The sequence below is a fragment of the Danio rerio genome, chromosome 17, assembly GCF_052040795.2.
Source record: "Danio rerio strain M-AB ecotype USA chromosome 17, GRCz13ab, whole genome shotgun sequence".
Classification (NCBI taxonomy): domain Eukaryota; kingdom Metazoa; phylum Chordata; class Actinopteri; order Cypriniformes; family Danionidae; genus Danio; species Danio rerio.
The window spans coordinates 58,353,648-58,370,777 of NC_141037.1; the positions used below are offsets into that span (position 1 = coordinate 58,353,648).

The 17,130-nt window shown below is 40.9% G+C and overlaps 1 protein-coding gene across 7 annotated transcripts in view; it reads left to right on the forward strand.

Annotated features, from left to right (window-relative positions):
- Positions 1 to 17,130, forward strand: part of esrrb (estrogen-related receptor beta) — a 158,244-nt gene that overhangs the window by 95,231 nt on the left and 45,883 nt on the right. For 4 of the 7 annotated variants that reach the window (XR_015512513.1, XR_015512514.1, XM_087288899.1 and 1 more), the window contains exon 6: positions 9,817 to 10,086. Coding sequence is in view for 5 of the 7 variants with exons in the window: in XM_087288899.1 (XP_087145025.1) it covers positions 9,817 to 10,086 (270 nt within the window). In the remaining 2 variants the exon portion in view is untranslated. 7 annotated transcript variants of the gene reach the window in all.

Here is a 17,130-nt window from a genome sequence, read left to right on the forward strand (position 1 = left end):
ATTTACTGTCATCAAGATAAAATAAATCAATTACTAGAGATGAGTTATTAACACTATTATGATTAGAAATGTGCTGAAAAAATCTGCTCTGATAAACAGAAATTGGGGGAAAAAAATAAGCAGGAAGGCTAATAATTCAGGGGGGCGAATAATTAAGGGGCCTAATAATTCTTACTTCAGCTGTACATCCGGCCCACATACCACATGAAATGATGGCACTTGGGTGGTCCGCTCCTGTTTGCCAGATCTGGGCCACAATTAAATCACAGCAATACCACATATCAGCCAGAATTTAAAGGTGTGAGATGTAAAAACACAGTGTAAAAATTTATTTTAACAGTAACATACTGTGAATGTAAACTAAAGAAGTGGGCTGTAAAAACACAGCATGTGGCTGACAATCCAGCTGCCACTATTATTCTGTAAATTTACAACGAAAAGTTTTACAGTGTATATCACTACCCATATCTGCCAAGAGCTATGGTTTGACCCCTATAATTATCACCCCTTTTATGACCCCTTACTGTTCTAAACATTCGCCAAAAGTGGTCCGCATATGTTTTAAGATAACTGGGCCACATTTGCTATATTTTCTCTGGGCCACTATAGGCTCACAGCTGCAATAGCCAGAGCTTACTGTGCCAAATCTTTGACAAAAGTGGCCCGCATATGTTTTAAGTAAAAAGTATATATTTACGTATAAAAATATAACCAGTATATTAAATCGTCTAATCTTTATTTTGGATATTTTAGGCCAGGGGTGTCCAAACTCGGTCGTGGAGGGCCGGTGTCCTGGAGGATTTAGCTCCAACTTGCCTCAACACACCTGCATGGTGGTTTCCAGAATGCCCAGTAAGAGCTTGATTAGCCAGCCCAGGTGTGTCTGATTGGAGTTGGAACTAAACTTTGCAGGATTGATCAGGACCGAGTTTGGACACCCCTTTAGACAATACAGAAATCCTCATCAGCATGTGGCCTGTAAACATTGTCACATATAGTCACCCTAACATTATCATATAGTGGCTTAAATGAACTCAGATCATAGATGTTGCATTGCTTTCCTAAAATCCCTTCCAGCGTTTGTCTGTGTTGCTAGTTTATCCGTCACAGGTTATCATCCAAAGCTAAAGGCAGAGTCTCTTGAGGAAGCTGTTATGCGGGGTCAGGTCCGTCAATACTACACAGCTACTCATTAAGCACAGAATGTGTTTAGCAGTGGAAATAAATGATGTGTAATTACATGACTGATTAAAGCTGCTGTCATCGTCCTGTCAGAGCAGCGGTGTCTCTGGGGACGAGTGTGCAGCGGTGCAGGCCGGTCAGGAGGTCAGCAGGAGCACATTAAGACAAGGGTAATACTGTATTTAACACAACTAAACCTCAAATCCTTCACACTTCACCGACCAAACGATCTCCGGCCCAGCGTTCTGATGGGAGGCCTGTCGACAGTAAAGCTCAGACAGATCTTCATTACCAGAACAAAAAAAAAGACATGCTTCTACATACATTTTTGTAAAACTTGTCTTGAATTTCATTAAAATGTTTTGCCTGAATAAGTCTTTAAAGGTCCTGTGAAATTAAAATAATGATTTTTAGATGTTAGCATCAGTATTGTTAGTCTTCAAGGATCTCTATAAGCCAGTGTGCTCCAAAGCACTGACAAAATGTTTGTTTAGGAGATGTAAAACTGATATAAACATGTAGGGCCCTATCTTACACCCGGCGCAGTGTGGCGCAAGGTGTTCTGAGGCGGACCGCTGGTGCGTCGCTATTTTGAGAAACTATAATAGATTTTTCATTAGACCAAAACTAACCCGGTCTAAACTCCAGCGCAGAGTTGCCCCTCGCTTACACACTGCTTAATACACACAAGAGAGCAATAAATATCTTTACATATGAAAAAATGTAAATATTAAGGATATATATAGGATATAATAAGAATAGATATAGGATATAAATATAAAGGATTAAAATATTACAAAACATATTATTTTCTAGCCTACATAAATATGAAAAATCACTGCTTTTATGTCTTCTTCATCTCGGGAGGCTTTTTCAGTTCATTCATAACAATTTGCTTCTGTATAATGTTATTATTATTAGCAGTATTATTTATTATATCCATATTTATATTTGTTTTATTAAAAACAAGCTTAGATTTGTCCACCTGTCAGGTTTTAGACCATATGGGGCACAGCATGTGTTTTAGGATATAACTCAGGTTTTTGAGCACATTTTGTTATTATTGTTTATTTATTCGTTTTCTGGAAATTAGAACTGAATTTAGAAATAGTTTTGAAACGAATATTTGCGCTTAACAAACTAAATTAATTATTTATAGACTAATTGATGTCTGTGTGTAAAGGTTTCCCTATCCAAGAGCGAAAGTGAAAGTGATCCATTATCTCTCATTCTCACGCAGTAGATGCTCTGTTTAACTGTTTTCTGTTAACTGTGAACTGTTTGCTTGTGAAATGCTCATTTTTTTCCACTTAGACTTACTTTGCGTCCTGTTAATAGCGAATGTGCTCTTGGCGTGACGCAGCTGGCTCTTAAAGGGAATGGGAGATGAGACTCTGATTGGTTTATTCTCAAAACACACCTATAACTCAGTAAGAAAATAAACTCAACCCTTTTAGACCATTCACCTTGGCGCAAAGCGGATTTTCCCGTCCTTAAATTAGCAAATATGCGTTCTGACACGCCCTGAAAACATTTGCGCCCTGCGTTTTGCGCTCTGCGCATGGACCGTCAAAATAGAGCCCGGAAAGTTTGCAGTTTGTCTCTTCCGCCCAAATGGATCAATGTTTTTTTTTTTACGTCTCCTCATACTTCAGTTTGTCATCAAATCTTCTGACCAATCAAATGCACTTTGTGTCTGACATGCCCCGCCCACTTCTCATTTGCTAATAGGTGCATTCGACTTGAACCACAGCTGCAGCCGGTGATCAATGAGATTATTGAGATTTAACATCTACAAATCGAGATTGAAGTGTCTTCTTTTATTATTGTACTGACATGTGGCTGTGGTGATGAATTACAGCCATTGTACCGTCTTTAACTTTATTATAAACATACATTGTTTTAGAAACATGTTGTGAAACTCATTCTTGATCACATTTGATGATGATTGCTGATCACAGAGAGCTCAACAGATCTTTTTATCCCGGTTACTTTGTGCAAGTCCTGTTTTGTTGATGTGATTTTACCCATTACTATGGAGACATGTTAATAAGCGGCTGTCAATCAATTTTGTGGGCGGGTAAACCACAGATCTACGTCACGTTGCGGTGGGGCTCAAAATGGGAAGGATTTGGATCCTATTTTAGTGTCAGGAAATTAAAATAAAAGAGATTTATTGTGGTTATATCACTCCAATATGACTGTGGACACACTATACCTGCACACAGTTCTGTCCAAACAGCTTACAAAAGATGGTTTTCATCATAGATGCCCTTTAAATGTGTCAACAAAATCATATAAAAATTATTTATCCAATTCAAATATGCAAACATATGCAAATGATAGCATATTTAATTAGATGTTGTCTCAATAGCATGAGTTAATTTAATATTTTAGAACTTTGTAAGCTATTTAACAAAAGATGATACTGCAGTAAAATATTTGGAATATTTTAATAAGCATATATACAAGATATATACAAAACAGAGATGGTATGAAAAGTTAATAGTTTGTTTTGAAATGTGTGAGATGGAAGTTGTCCAATAATAAACCCGAAACACATGTGGTGTAATGCCGTTAATTAGGGGTGTCAAAATTAATTGTTTCTTCGGTGCACTGCGATGCAGACGCGGACAATTCGGTATCGGTTCAATAATGGTCATAACCGGTTATTATGCACTGACGTCATTGATCTCCTATGCGCTCTGTCGCGAGGGAGGCGAGCGCGAGTATTTACAACACTCAGCCAACTCAGGGCCGGCCCGTGGCATAGGCATCATAGGCAAATGCTAAGGGCGCTGTATATCCAGGGGGGCGCCAGAAATGAGCGCGGTTCAGATGGTTTTGTTTTCGATATTCCTGACACACATTCAGTGATAGACGGCAATAACTCAAACCTCTTACCCTAAAAATATCCAAAGTGTGTTTCCTACAGAAAGACAAAGCTGGTTGTGTTTCACAGCTGTCTTTCTTTTTTTTTGCTCGACATTACCAGCACTGCTCCGTTTAAGCCCTCGCAATATGTGTTTAGCCGGGAGAGCTCGCGCTGAGTAAGGGACCGTCGGAAAAGTGCTTCTGTTTTTCGTTTTTCTGCTCCGCTCTGCGCGAGCTCTCCCTGTTGCGAGGGCTTAAGTGTGTGTGCGTGTGTGTGTGTTTGTTTATTTGTTTGGTGCTGTCTATGTTTGTGTATGTGTTTGAATGAGAGACAGTGTGGTGCTGTGTGTCTGTGTGTGCCTCCCCCTAAAATATAACCGTACGTTCACTCCGAAAGCGGCGAGAGCGTCCAAGGTCGCTCTGGCCGCCCTGGCGACAACGCTCTATGCCTTCAGCTCCGGCGGCGAGAGCGTCAAAACTCGCTACATTGATCTCGTATTTAAAGGAGCCGTTGCAGCATATCAGTTACACTCCTGCATAAAACATGTTTCTAGCGTGAAAATGTTTCTTATCAAATTCATACAACAATGGAAGATCAAGTTGCGTGTGGCTTTGCTCTATTTATCCAATATGTGTCCATATGTCTGAAATATCCTGAAGCAGCAGTACTGTTTTGTACCGTCACATCGCGTGAGATTCCCGCTTTTTTAAGATAAATTTATATAACATTAATGAACATCAGTAAGTCACCAGTAACTTATTTAATGCATGTTCCTGCAGGAAAAAATTGGAAATAATTGGAAATCCGGCGACCGCAATAATCAAACCCTTTGGAACAACTGTGGTCGGAACCAAAGTTCACAGGTCTGTGTTCTCTGAACTGCTATCAAGCGGTGGACGTCTTCATTCTGATTGCTTGCCGCCGAACCACGTCATAGCTCATTACCATAAAGTTGACTTCATTTCAACTCTCCTCGACGCTCACGCCGGCAAAGACGCGCCGCTCCTCGCCGCTTATCGCCGCCGGCTCTCATTGAAAATGAATGACTTCCGGCTACTTTGACGCTGTCGCCGCTTTCGGTGTGAACGTACGGTAACACTGTATATGGAAAGCATCGTCAATGCACCAAGATATCGAATTGAACCGAATCGAAGGCATGATAATCTTAACCGAACCGAACCGTGAGACCAGTATAGGTTCACACCTCTGCCGTTAATCCAGTTACATATAATACATACAATACCAAACTACTGTCTACATGTGCTCTGATCATTCACATATGACGATACTCATGCATTTCTAAAATGATTGTTGTATGTGATGTCCTTCGATATATCATCATATCCACTCATGTTTAACGTTGAGATTGACACGAACTCCACCAACAAACCATCACTGCGAGCCGCTGCCGTAAACTGACAGGAATAAATGCACAAATATGCGCTTGTGAATACAGACAGATTAAAACTTGTCACTTTTAGGGTTATTTTGTTTGTAGAAGGCTGTCTCCAGTCATAAAAAGCCTTTTTGCCAAGGTTTGGGCTTTTGCCTATTTTCAGAAATGCTGTGTTTGATTTAGCGAGCGTGAAATATATCAGGACGAGACGGCCGAGCTGCTCTTTGTTATACAAGATGGTTCCAGCAATGAAGTTTACAGGGCTGCATAAAAACCAGCTAAAAACTGATTACTTTTTTTACTAGTGCTTAAGATGGATCCCGATGGCAGCTGTTTGTCCACTGAGAGTCCAAACCGAGACACGACAACATGGGTAAACGCACATGAGAAACTCCTCCTGACTTATAATTCAGTATAGTCTGTTCACCCAAAATGAGCCATCTTCATAAACCCCGTAAATAAAGCAGATACACTTAATGTCAATCCTCAGACGCATTCAGCACGAAGAAACAAGCTCATCTTCATCACCAACTCATCATACATTCATGTGCAGGTTTTCCCTCATCATTGTGCTGTATTTCTGCAGTCCTTTAACAACTGTTTCTACTGTAATGGGGGATTTATAATGATAGAAGTACCTGCAGAAGTGTCCAAGTGATTTCAGCAAGACAGTATTCATAATAGTTAAAGCAGCAGATTCCTACAGTGTGTGTGTGTTGGAGTGTGTAAGTCCAACACAACATTGGGATGTGGAAACAAGAGATATGCCCACCATAATAAGGGATTCCCCCCAACCCCCCTTTAAAAAATTACTAAATATGCTCATTTGGAGCTGTTTCGTTGTTAATTAACTGTTAAATTGTCAGTAATATGTTTTATTATTATTTTAAAAATTAAAAAATAAATAGTGTACATCAGCAGCTAATACATTAGCAAAGTTCAGCTTATTAAAATAAACAGCTAATGACATAGAATCAATCGATCACGTCTCATTAGCCGTTTCTTCACTATATAACTGACACATTCTGAATAAAAATCATAGACTGTAAAATATATGGACGTAGTGTCCGTGACGTCACCCATAGGTTTCTAAAGAGCGCAAAAGAAGCCACAAGTAGGCGCTGCCAACCGTCGCCATTTTGTTCGCGCGTCATCACACCCACGCCGGGATACCAAACAAGGGCAAAGAGGCGGAGAGTGAGGCGGAGCTACAGACACCTGCTGGCATTTAGCTTGGACCTGGTTCAGACACACTTTACTTTGGGAGAAACGCTTAATACTTCATCACCTGCGACTCGTTTGTGTTCTGAACACTTGTGCTTGGTTGTATACTATATCAATAAAGTGTTTAGTCTTTTAAAAACACTGCTGTAATACACTGAGCCACTAAACATTGTTCTTATGACGTTTTTCAACAGGAGGAAAACGCGAATTACTTCCAAACACTTCAGATATAGTCAGTGTTAGTTAATGTAAGACTATTGATGAACTCCAGCTTAACACTGTATGACAACACTTCAGATGACTGATCTAGAGCCTACAGCTAATCAATCTGACAGATTCTGAAGTGCATTACAGCTCTAAATATAAATATAAACCATAAATGATCTTAAATACAACAAATACATGTATAGAGATGGTATATAAGTATATAACTTTACTCACATGGGAAACGGAGGCCACGTGAATGGTTTGTGAGCACAATTAAGTGCCCTCAGCATGCCATGCCATCTAATAATTGTAGGAAACAAGTCCAAAAGGCAGGTGACTGTGTAAAGCCACATAAAACAACACAGAAATACGATAAATATGCCGAGTTCAGTGGATAACCTGCAGGATTCAGCTGAGGTGACGTGACGGCGACCAACGAGACCTAGCTGTCACTCACGTAGCCACGCCCTTAATTATGCAAACTTAATATAACCTGATATAAAGGAAATGGATGGGTTATAAAAAAATCACCCCCTCACAGTTGCCATGAAGGGTATATATATAATATTAGCTGTATTAACCAAAATCTGTTTTTGTACCAGGCTGTAAACACCTTTTTTCTGCTGTAAAGTTGGCCATTCTAACAGTGGGCTCAATTGAAATTTGCTCTGTTTTGGAGCCAGGAACGGCCAGGACTAGCGGAGATTCAGATGAATTGCAGTTTTAGTTTAGAGTATTGGCTTCCTGAGGGAGAGCGGGAGGTTGCCGCTTGATAAAAAGCAATGAATGAATGATTTATTTAGATTATTTTTGTTTAATTACATTAAATAACAGGTGTCTCTTTAAAAATGCACATGTCTAATGTTATGATGAAAGCATCTCACTGCATTCCTGACTGCTTATGCTAATGAAATTAGTTGTTTTTGAAAAAAAAAAACCACTAAGATCGACATCTTTACAGGTTATTATTATTATAAATGTGTGTATGTATGTTTTACCACTATGGAGAGCGTCAGCTGACAGTCACACACCGCTATATGACTGTCTTGAGGATTGCATATGAAGGGGAGACAGCATCTGTAATGAAAATGAAGGAAATCGTGCTGTTTTTATGTTAATTTCAAAGTGTTTTCATGTCTAAACAAAGCGAAAGCACAGAACAGACTCACATTTAGGAGTAAGGGCGGCCCCTGGTGGTTCGGCGGGATGGATTTCGTATAGGGAGGCTCGGCTCTTTAATGTTTATTTGCCACCCTTCAGAGAAAGACTGAAAATACGGGAGAAATATGGGAAAATACCTTTATGGGATGATAGAAGTGTAAAATGCAGGAGAATCTCTGGAAAAACAGGAGGGTTGACAGTTATGTGTCAGTGTGTCCCGATAGTTTTTGTGGTGTAAAAATGGCGTTATAGCTGATGGGTCAAAATTAACCAAAGAACAACTGTTGACAAAATGAGACAATAGAAAATTATTGGCTTTTGATAATATTTATAAAGTCACAAGGTTACCACAGTGGCCTCGCAGCAAGAAGGTCACTAGTTTGAGTCCCGGCTGGGCCTCCCCCACAGTCCAAACACATGCGCTATAGGGGAATTGATCAACTTCATTGGCTGTAGTGTATGAGTGTGTGTGTGTGTGAATGAGTTTGTATGGGTGTTCCCAGTAATGTGCTGCAGCTGGAAGGGCATCCACTGCATAAAACATATGCTGGAACAGTTGGTGGTTCATTCCAATGTGGCGACCCGTGATAAAAAAGGGGGCTAAGCTGAAGGAATATAAATGTATGATGAGTTTATAAAGTCACCAAACTTTTACATTTTTAAAAAATTAACATTGTGGTTTTTTTTTCTGCTGTTAAAATAGTGCCTGGGTCATTTTTGACAGTCCTAGCCATCTAAACACAGTTCTGAGCATGAAGTATGTCCCCGTTTGAGCAGTGTGAGATGTTTATGTTTGTGAATCAAGACCTGTGTCGCCTGACCTGTTCTCCGGCTGCTCCCGTTCATCCCATTCGGAGGCCCTTATTGATCCCTCTTCACATTGTCAGGAGCCCCGCGGCCCTGATCGCAATCTGTTAATTAATGTATCCTCCAGCTGTTCGCCCACCTGATAAAGGAAATTAAACACTCAGCTTCACCCTTTTTTTGCTGCTTTCTTCTTTTCCTGCGGCTCTTTCTGTCTCTCGGCCCGCAAACACTCCAAAGTGTCAGCCGGCGGCAGATAGGCATCGCCCGCTCATCTCTGCCTCAATAACGCCATTCATATGAAAGTTTGGGGTCAGGTATGGGGGGCCGAGGCGATCAATACTGTAATCTATCAGCTCTTTAATGGCGAGCGGGGCAGATAGTGCCGCTTTAGTCCACTTGTAAAGCAATCATTTTAATCATGCGAGCGCCGGGGACTGGGACTCCTGTGATGTGCAAATGCACACAGAGTTTATTGGCAGCTGTCAGAGCAAACACAGAAGAAAGCAGGATGACAAAAACACATTTTCTAATGTTTTTCTAATGTAAAAGTCCTGCTGTTTAAATGCAATAAACATTTTCTTAGTTGTTAGGGATGTTCAAGACACTAGTGTTCAGCTGAAAGTGACATTTAAAGGCTTGACTAGTGTAATTAGGGTAAAGTTAGGGTAATTAGGCAAGTCATTGTATAATGATGGTTTCTTCTGGAGACAATCCAACACTAATATTGCTGAAGGGGGCTAATAAGGGCTTAAAATAAGTTTAAAACAATTAAAAACTGCTTTTATTCTAGCCCAAATAAGACTTTCTCCCGAAGAACAAATATTAGAGGAAATACTGTGAGAAATTCCTGAAGATGTTCAACATCATTTGGGAAATATTTAGTCTTAAAGTCTTGAAGTGTCTGCATGTTGGTTGAGTGTCATGTTGTGATGAATGTTTTGTGTATGTGTGTTTGTTTCCTCAGGTTTCTCCAGTCTGTCTCTGGGCGATCAGATGAGCTTGCTGCAGAGCGCGTGGATGGAGATCCTGATCCTCAGCATCGTGTTTCGCTCTCTGCCGTACGAGGACGAGCTGGTGTACGCCGAGGATTACGTGATGGACGAGGAACACTCGCGCCTCACCGGCCTGCTGGACCTCTATCTGTCCATCCTTCAGCTGGTGCGCAAATACAAGAAGCTGAAGGTGGAGAAGGAGGAGTTCGTCACGCTCAAGGCCATCGCACTCGCCAACTCAGGTAACACACACACACACACACATACACACACACCAACACACTCTAATGCTATTCATCTACTACACTCAATTCCAGAATAGGTCATACACATTATGTTCTATTCATCATGTTAACAAAAACTAAAAATAGAAATGTGAAAAATATATTCAAATGCAAAATGTTCATGTAATAGTATAGCGATAATGAAGTAACTAGCACAATGAAACCAAATCACAGATATGATTGAGCACTTCAAGGATAATCTGTGTTTCTTTTGAATTATATACAATCAAAACATCTGCATGAAATATTTTGAGCATCATTTGTTACAGCTTCCTGGTGTCTACATTTCTTTTTGTTCAAAATCAAACCCAAACTACTCCAAAAGAAGCTGACATGTAGACATGATGTGCTGTTTATTCATACGGGTACAGTAGACTCAAGCGCACATGCAGTGAAACAAAGGAAGAGCGTGCAGAAACAGGAGAGAGAGTGTGTGTGTGTGTGTGTGTGTGTGTGTGTGTGTGTGTGTGTGTGTGTGCATTCACACTTCTCTCAACATCTCCATAACAGTAGCCACGGGGCCCGCTGATAAATTTAGCATTTCATTAGGAGCACCAGGGCTGTCAATAAAATGTGTTAAGTCGAATGGAATGAGTATCAGCATGCAGAAGACACACGGCAGCCACATCGACAGCTGGCGGGTCAGGAGGCAGACCCTGTCCTGTCTTCATCCACCTCCTCTTCCTGCCCCATTCTCATATCCATCCTCATCATCCTTGTCCCCATTTTTGTCTCCATCTTCATCCTCATCCGGTCCTCGTTCCCCTTCCTCATTTTTCCATTCTAGTCCCTGTACCCTTATTCCCATCCCATTCTATTCCCTATCCTCATCCATATATCTTCTCATTTTCTCATGTCCATCCTCAACCTCATACCTATCCTCATCCCCAATCCTTTCCTGTACTTGATTTCTTCCCTGTCCTCATCTCCATCGTGGTACCCATCCCCTTGATCCCTACCCATTCCTGTCCTCATCCCCGCCTTCAGCTTCATCCCCATTCTGTGCTCATCTCCTTATTCCCAATCCATCCTCATTCCAATACCTGCCTTGTCCTTAATTTGGTCTTTGTCTTCATCCCCATTCTGTGCTCATCCTTGCCCTCATTTCCAACCTATCTTCATCCCCACATTTGTTCTATCCTCATTTTTTGTCATCTCCATCCTTGTCCCAATCTCCTTGTTTCTGACCCTTCCCCATCTCTTCATTTCCCACCCGTGTCCTCATCTTCACCCCTGTCCTGTCCTCATCCCCATCCTTGTCCCCCTCTTTCACACCATACTCACCATCTTATTCTCGTTGTGCCCTCATACTTTTCACTGTCTCTTTGTTCCCACTCCATCTATGTCCCATACCCCTCTTGTCCTCGTCTTTATCTCTTTGTTCTCATCTCATCCTCATCCACCCCTTACCCATCCCATTAAGTCAAGTCATCTTTATTTCTATAGCATTTTACACCATGTAAATTGTGCCAAAACTTCTTTACATCGATGAACAGGAGGGGGGAATTAAAGTGATTACAGTATTTTACTTTTGTGTGACACATATCTGTCCTTTCCTCATCATCCCACCCTCATCCCTGCCTCCTAGTTCCCATCCTCATTTTTTGTTCTTGTCCTCATTCCTGTCTTCATCCCTATTATTTTCCCCATCTCCTCATTTCCAACCCATTCGCGTCCCCATACCAGTCATTTCCTCAACAACTTGTCCTCATCCCCTTGTTCTCATCTTCATTTTTGTTCTTGTCCTCATCCCTGTCTTCATCCTATTCTTTTCCTCATCGTGTCTTTCTCGTCTCCATACCTTTCCTGTCTTCATCATTCCATCCTCATCCCTGTCTCCTAGTTCCTATCCTCATTTTTTGTTCTTGTCCTCATTCCTGTCTTCATCCCCATTATTTTCCCCATCTCCTCATTCCCAACCCATTCTCGTCCCCAAACCTGTCCTTTCCTCATCATCCCATCGTCATCCCCGTCTCCTTGTTCTCATCCTCATTTTTGTTCTTGTCCTCATCCCTGTCTCCATTCCCATTATTTTCCCCATCTTGTCATGCTGGTCCCCATACCTGTCCTTTCCTCATCATCCTATCCTCATTCCCGTCTCCTTGTTCCCATCCTCGTTTTGTTCTTGTCCTCATCCCTGTCTCCATCCTCATTCTTTCCATATCTCCTCAATCCAGACCCATCCTCATCCCCATACTTGTCCTTTCCTCATCGTCTCATCCTGATCCCCATCCTTGTCCTCATCTTTATCTCTTTGTTCTCATCCCATCCTCATTCACCCCTACCCATCCCATCAAGTCAAGTCTTATTTATTTCTATAGCACTTTATAAATTGTGCCAAAACTTTTTTTTTCCATAGATGAACGAGGGAAATTAAAGTGATTACTAAATTTCACTTTGTGGGACATATTCCTGTCCCAGTCCTCATCATTTCCGTTCTTCATCATTTCATCCTCATTCCTGTCTCCTTGTTTCCATGTTCATTTTTGTTCTTGTCCTCATTCCTGTCTTAATCCCTATTCTTTTCCCATTTCCTCATTCCTAACACCATACCTGTCCTTTCCTCCTTGTTTTTTCCCCTTATTTTTGTTCTTGTCCTCATTCCTGTCTTCGTCCCCGTTCTTTTCCCCATCTCCTCTTCCCTGACCCATTCTCATCCTCATACCTCTTCGTTCCTCATTCCCATTCTTGTCCCCAAATGCCTCTTGTTCTTGTCTTCTTTTTTGTTCTCATCCCTGCTTGATCTTCCCCTACTCTTCCCGTCAAGTCATCTTTATTTATATAGCACTTTAGACTATGTTGATTGTGCCAAAGCTTTACATGTTAACAGGGGGGAAAATTTACAATATTTACCTTTGTGGGATATATTTCTGTCCCAGTCTCCTTGTTCCAATCCTCATTGTCCTAATGCCCCATTCTCACCCCGAACACAAATACACACACACTCCCCTCCACATCCCTGTCCTCCTCCTCCTCTTCATCCCCGGCTGATCAATGCAGGCCGTGTTATTCTGCCGTCTCGGCCGCCGCTGTCTCTCTTTGTCTGGCTGAGAAATGAAAGTGCTGATGGTGCCGTTGCTGTGTGGAGAGACGCGTCTGTCCGATGGCCCTCGCGGGACTGCTCTGTCTGACAGCCCTGAAAATTCATAGCCATTGATTTTGTAATTAGCAGTTTATCAATCGTATCGACAGGCTCCTTCTGATGGATTGCAAGGAAATTGTTTCTTCAGACGTGTTTTTTTAACCTCCGCCTCACACACACTCACAAACACACACACACACTTTCTCTGCTGAGTCTCAGCCACTGTTACAGCTGTATTGATAAATATGAGGACATGATAAATAACAGGAAACAATAGTACAGGACATATTTATCATTTAGAACACCATCAAACAAATGCTGTTTTAAAATATATACGCACACACACATGACACTATTTATACTATAGGTTAATTATCTTTATAAATTGTCCACCCTTTTCTCGAACACCTTAACATGTTGATTAATATCTGATAACGTGCACCTTCTGTAAAGCTGCTTTGGAACAATAATTATTGTGATAAGCACTATACATTCATTCATTCATTCATTCATTTTCTTTACGGCTTAGTTCAGGGGTATTCACACTTGGTCCTGGAGGGCCGGTGTCCTGGAGAGTTTAGCTCCAACCCTAATCAAACACACCTGAACAAGCTAATCAAGCTCTTACTGGGTATACTAGAAACTTCCAGGCAGGTGTGCTGAAGCAAGTTGGAGCTAAGATCAGCAGGAAACCAGCCCTCCAGGATTGACTTTGGACACCCCTGGCTTAGTCCTTTCATTTATCTGGTGCCACCACAACAGAATGAACCAACTTATCCAGCAAATGTTTTAAGCAGCAGATGCCCTTCCAGCTGCAACCCATCCCTGGGAAACATCCATACACACGATTTTAGCTTACCCAATTCACCTGTACTGCATGTCTTTGGACTTGTTGGGGAAACCGGAGCACCCGGAGGAAACCCACACCTACATGGGGAGAACATGCAAACTCCACACAGAAACGCCAACTGACTCAGCTGAGGCTCGAACCAGCTAACCACTGCGTCACCGCGCAGCCAAGAGTTACACAAATAAACTTGAATTCTTTTGAATTGTGCAAGTATTTCACAGCATTACTTCTTGATCCGTAAGTGTGTGTGTGTGTGCTGTGTTGTTGTGCTGACAGACTCCATGCACATCGAGGACGTGGAGTCGGTGCAGAAGCTCCAGGACGCTCTTCATGAAGCGCTGCAGGACTACGAGAGCTGTCAGCATGCGGAAGACCCTCGGCGGGCCGGAAAGCTGCTCATGACGCTGCCTTTGCTCCGGCAAACGGCCACCAAGGCCATCCAGCACTTCTACAGCATCAAGATGCAGGGCAAGGTGCCCATGCACAAACTCTTCCTGGAGATGCTGGAGGCCAAGGTGTGATGGGGACTGGAGGACGCTCTTCCACAGGACACACACTCTGCCTGAGACGCCTTTTAAAGACTCACACAGATTAATAACTCGCTTTAAAGCATAAATATGAATGGGAAAAATAATTTAAATATCTATTACGAAATACTATGTACTTGTACAGTCATGCTTTTCGTTCCATGATCTGTGGTTATATATATGACGGAAGAAATAGGGGGTCATTTGCATTCAGCTTTTTTTTATTTTGGGAGATCAACACACGTCACGGCTCGGACAACACTAAGGACACCTTGAGGACTTGTAAATATTCATGAGTGGACGTGGAAGCTGCTGCTGCTGCCGCCGTCGTTTTGTCTCGCCGGTTCTTCCCTAAATGTGAACTCGCCGCTGACGTCCTTGAAAATACCTCCTGAATCCTGGACTTCTGTGGCTCATCTCACTCCGTAGAAACAGCAATAAACCGAGCCGAGACCAGACCACCTCTACCGCTTTTATTTTTTGTTTCTAAACTCCCGGTCGTGGTTCTGCTTGATGTTTTTGGAGCCGTTGGAAAAGGTTTCAGAGGATTTACAATGCGTGGCAGGAGTCCAGGAGACTCAAACAATCAGATGGCCGTATGTCAAGCGGCCTATTCTGGGCTTGTTAAGCCGCCGGCGGAGGAAACGAGGTGCCCGCCCATCATCTGCTCTGACTTTTATAGCCGTGTATCCAAATGAAGGTGTGCGGCAGGTGCAGGTCTTTATCACCAGCTTTATTTTTAGATCCAGCGGGAGGGTGTTTGACCTCATGTTGACACAGTAGCATCGGCCTTCGAAGGCTCCGTCCCTATAAACAGCTTAGATCCACTTGACGGCAGAGTTATCAATTAGGAATCTCCAACACGCATTAGCTTTGGAAACGACAGTGGTGTCATTCGGCACTCTGTGTCCTGCATCTCTGCTCATGCACACTACTGATGTACACTACTGATCATTTACTTAAATTAAACCATGCCTCTCACTGCAAAGAATACTTTTTGTCTTGGTTCTAGTTCAAATCTTTAAACGTTCTTAAATCAAGAAGCATTTTATAGACAAGTATTATTATAGTCTTGTTTTCAGAAATAATGAGTCAAATTTAAGTGAGTTTTTCCCTAAAAGAAGCTAAATAATCTGCTAATAGGGTAAGCAATACTGTTATTCATTCATTCATTTTCCTTCAGCTTAGTCTCTATTTTAAAGGTCACCACAGTGGTGAAACATACGTTTTACTCAGCGGATGCCCTTCCAGTCGCAACCCAGTACTGGGAAACACAATAGACTGTTATTTCAGAGAGAAAACAAGATTATTTGCTTGTTTTAAAGAAAAACAGACTTAAATTTGACTTATTTTTTTCTAAAAACAAGACAATATATTGGCTTGTCTAGAAAATGGCTCTTTATTTAAGTATTTTTAGATATTCGGACTGGAAACAAGTGAAAAACTTAATCTTTGCAGTGCTGTCAGGACCAAAACCAACCAACCAGCTAACAGGGAATGTGCTTATAGTGTTATGTCAAGGTTCTCTCAAAGTTTAAGTCTTCTATATTCTGACATTATTCTGTCAGATATAATAAACATACTTCCAGAAACATTCACTGAAGGTTCATCCAAAATGACCTGGTCTCAGTAATGTTTACACAATATGAAAGCAATAAGATTATAGAGACGTTATTATTCGGCTAATGTATTCCAGAAATCTTTTCACTGTTTGAAATGTGACATTTATTGAAGTTTCCATTGTGTCTGCAAAATTCTGAAGAAGTCAACTACATCTTCAATGGCCTGAAGGTGAGGAAATGAAAAGCAAATTACAATTTTTGGGTGAACTATACCTTTAATTTGACACTGTAAAATGATTAATCAATAATCGCATCCAAAATAAATGTTGCTTTTTACAAAATATATTTGTGCGTACTGTGTATATGTGTATATAAAAATATACATGACTGGATTGTACAACATATTTGTTTATATATAAAAATATTTATATATAATACAAATAATATAGAAATATATATGTAAATACATATCTCTTTTGTATTATTTAGTGTTTTATGTACAGTGCATATGTCTATATACATAAATATACACAGTACACACACACACACACATATATAATTATATATATATATATATACATATATAACCATATATATATATATACATATATAATTAGTGTAAATACAAACTTTTATACTGTATGCGATTGATCGTTTGACAACACTAATAAATATGGGTGTTGTTCAATAGTTTAAGACAATTATAAACTTTTTTTTAATCCACTTCAAATGTTGACTATATATATATATATATATATATATATATATATATATATATATATATATATATATATAGTAGTATGAGCAATATAACACTCGTAGCAGTGCAATGTGGCTGTATATCGGCACTGGTGGGAGGCCTTCATTGGCACAAGGCAGCATGCTGAGTGCCGTAGTGTCCTACCATTGACGATATAAAGCCATTTTGCACTGTTAAGTCTACTATTGTGTTTTTACAAAAGTTTGACTGCATAATCGCGC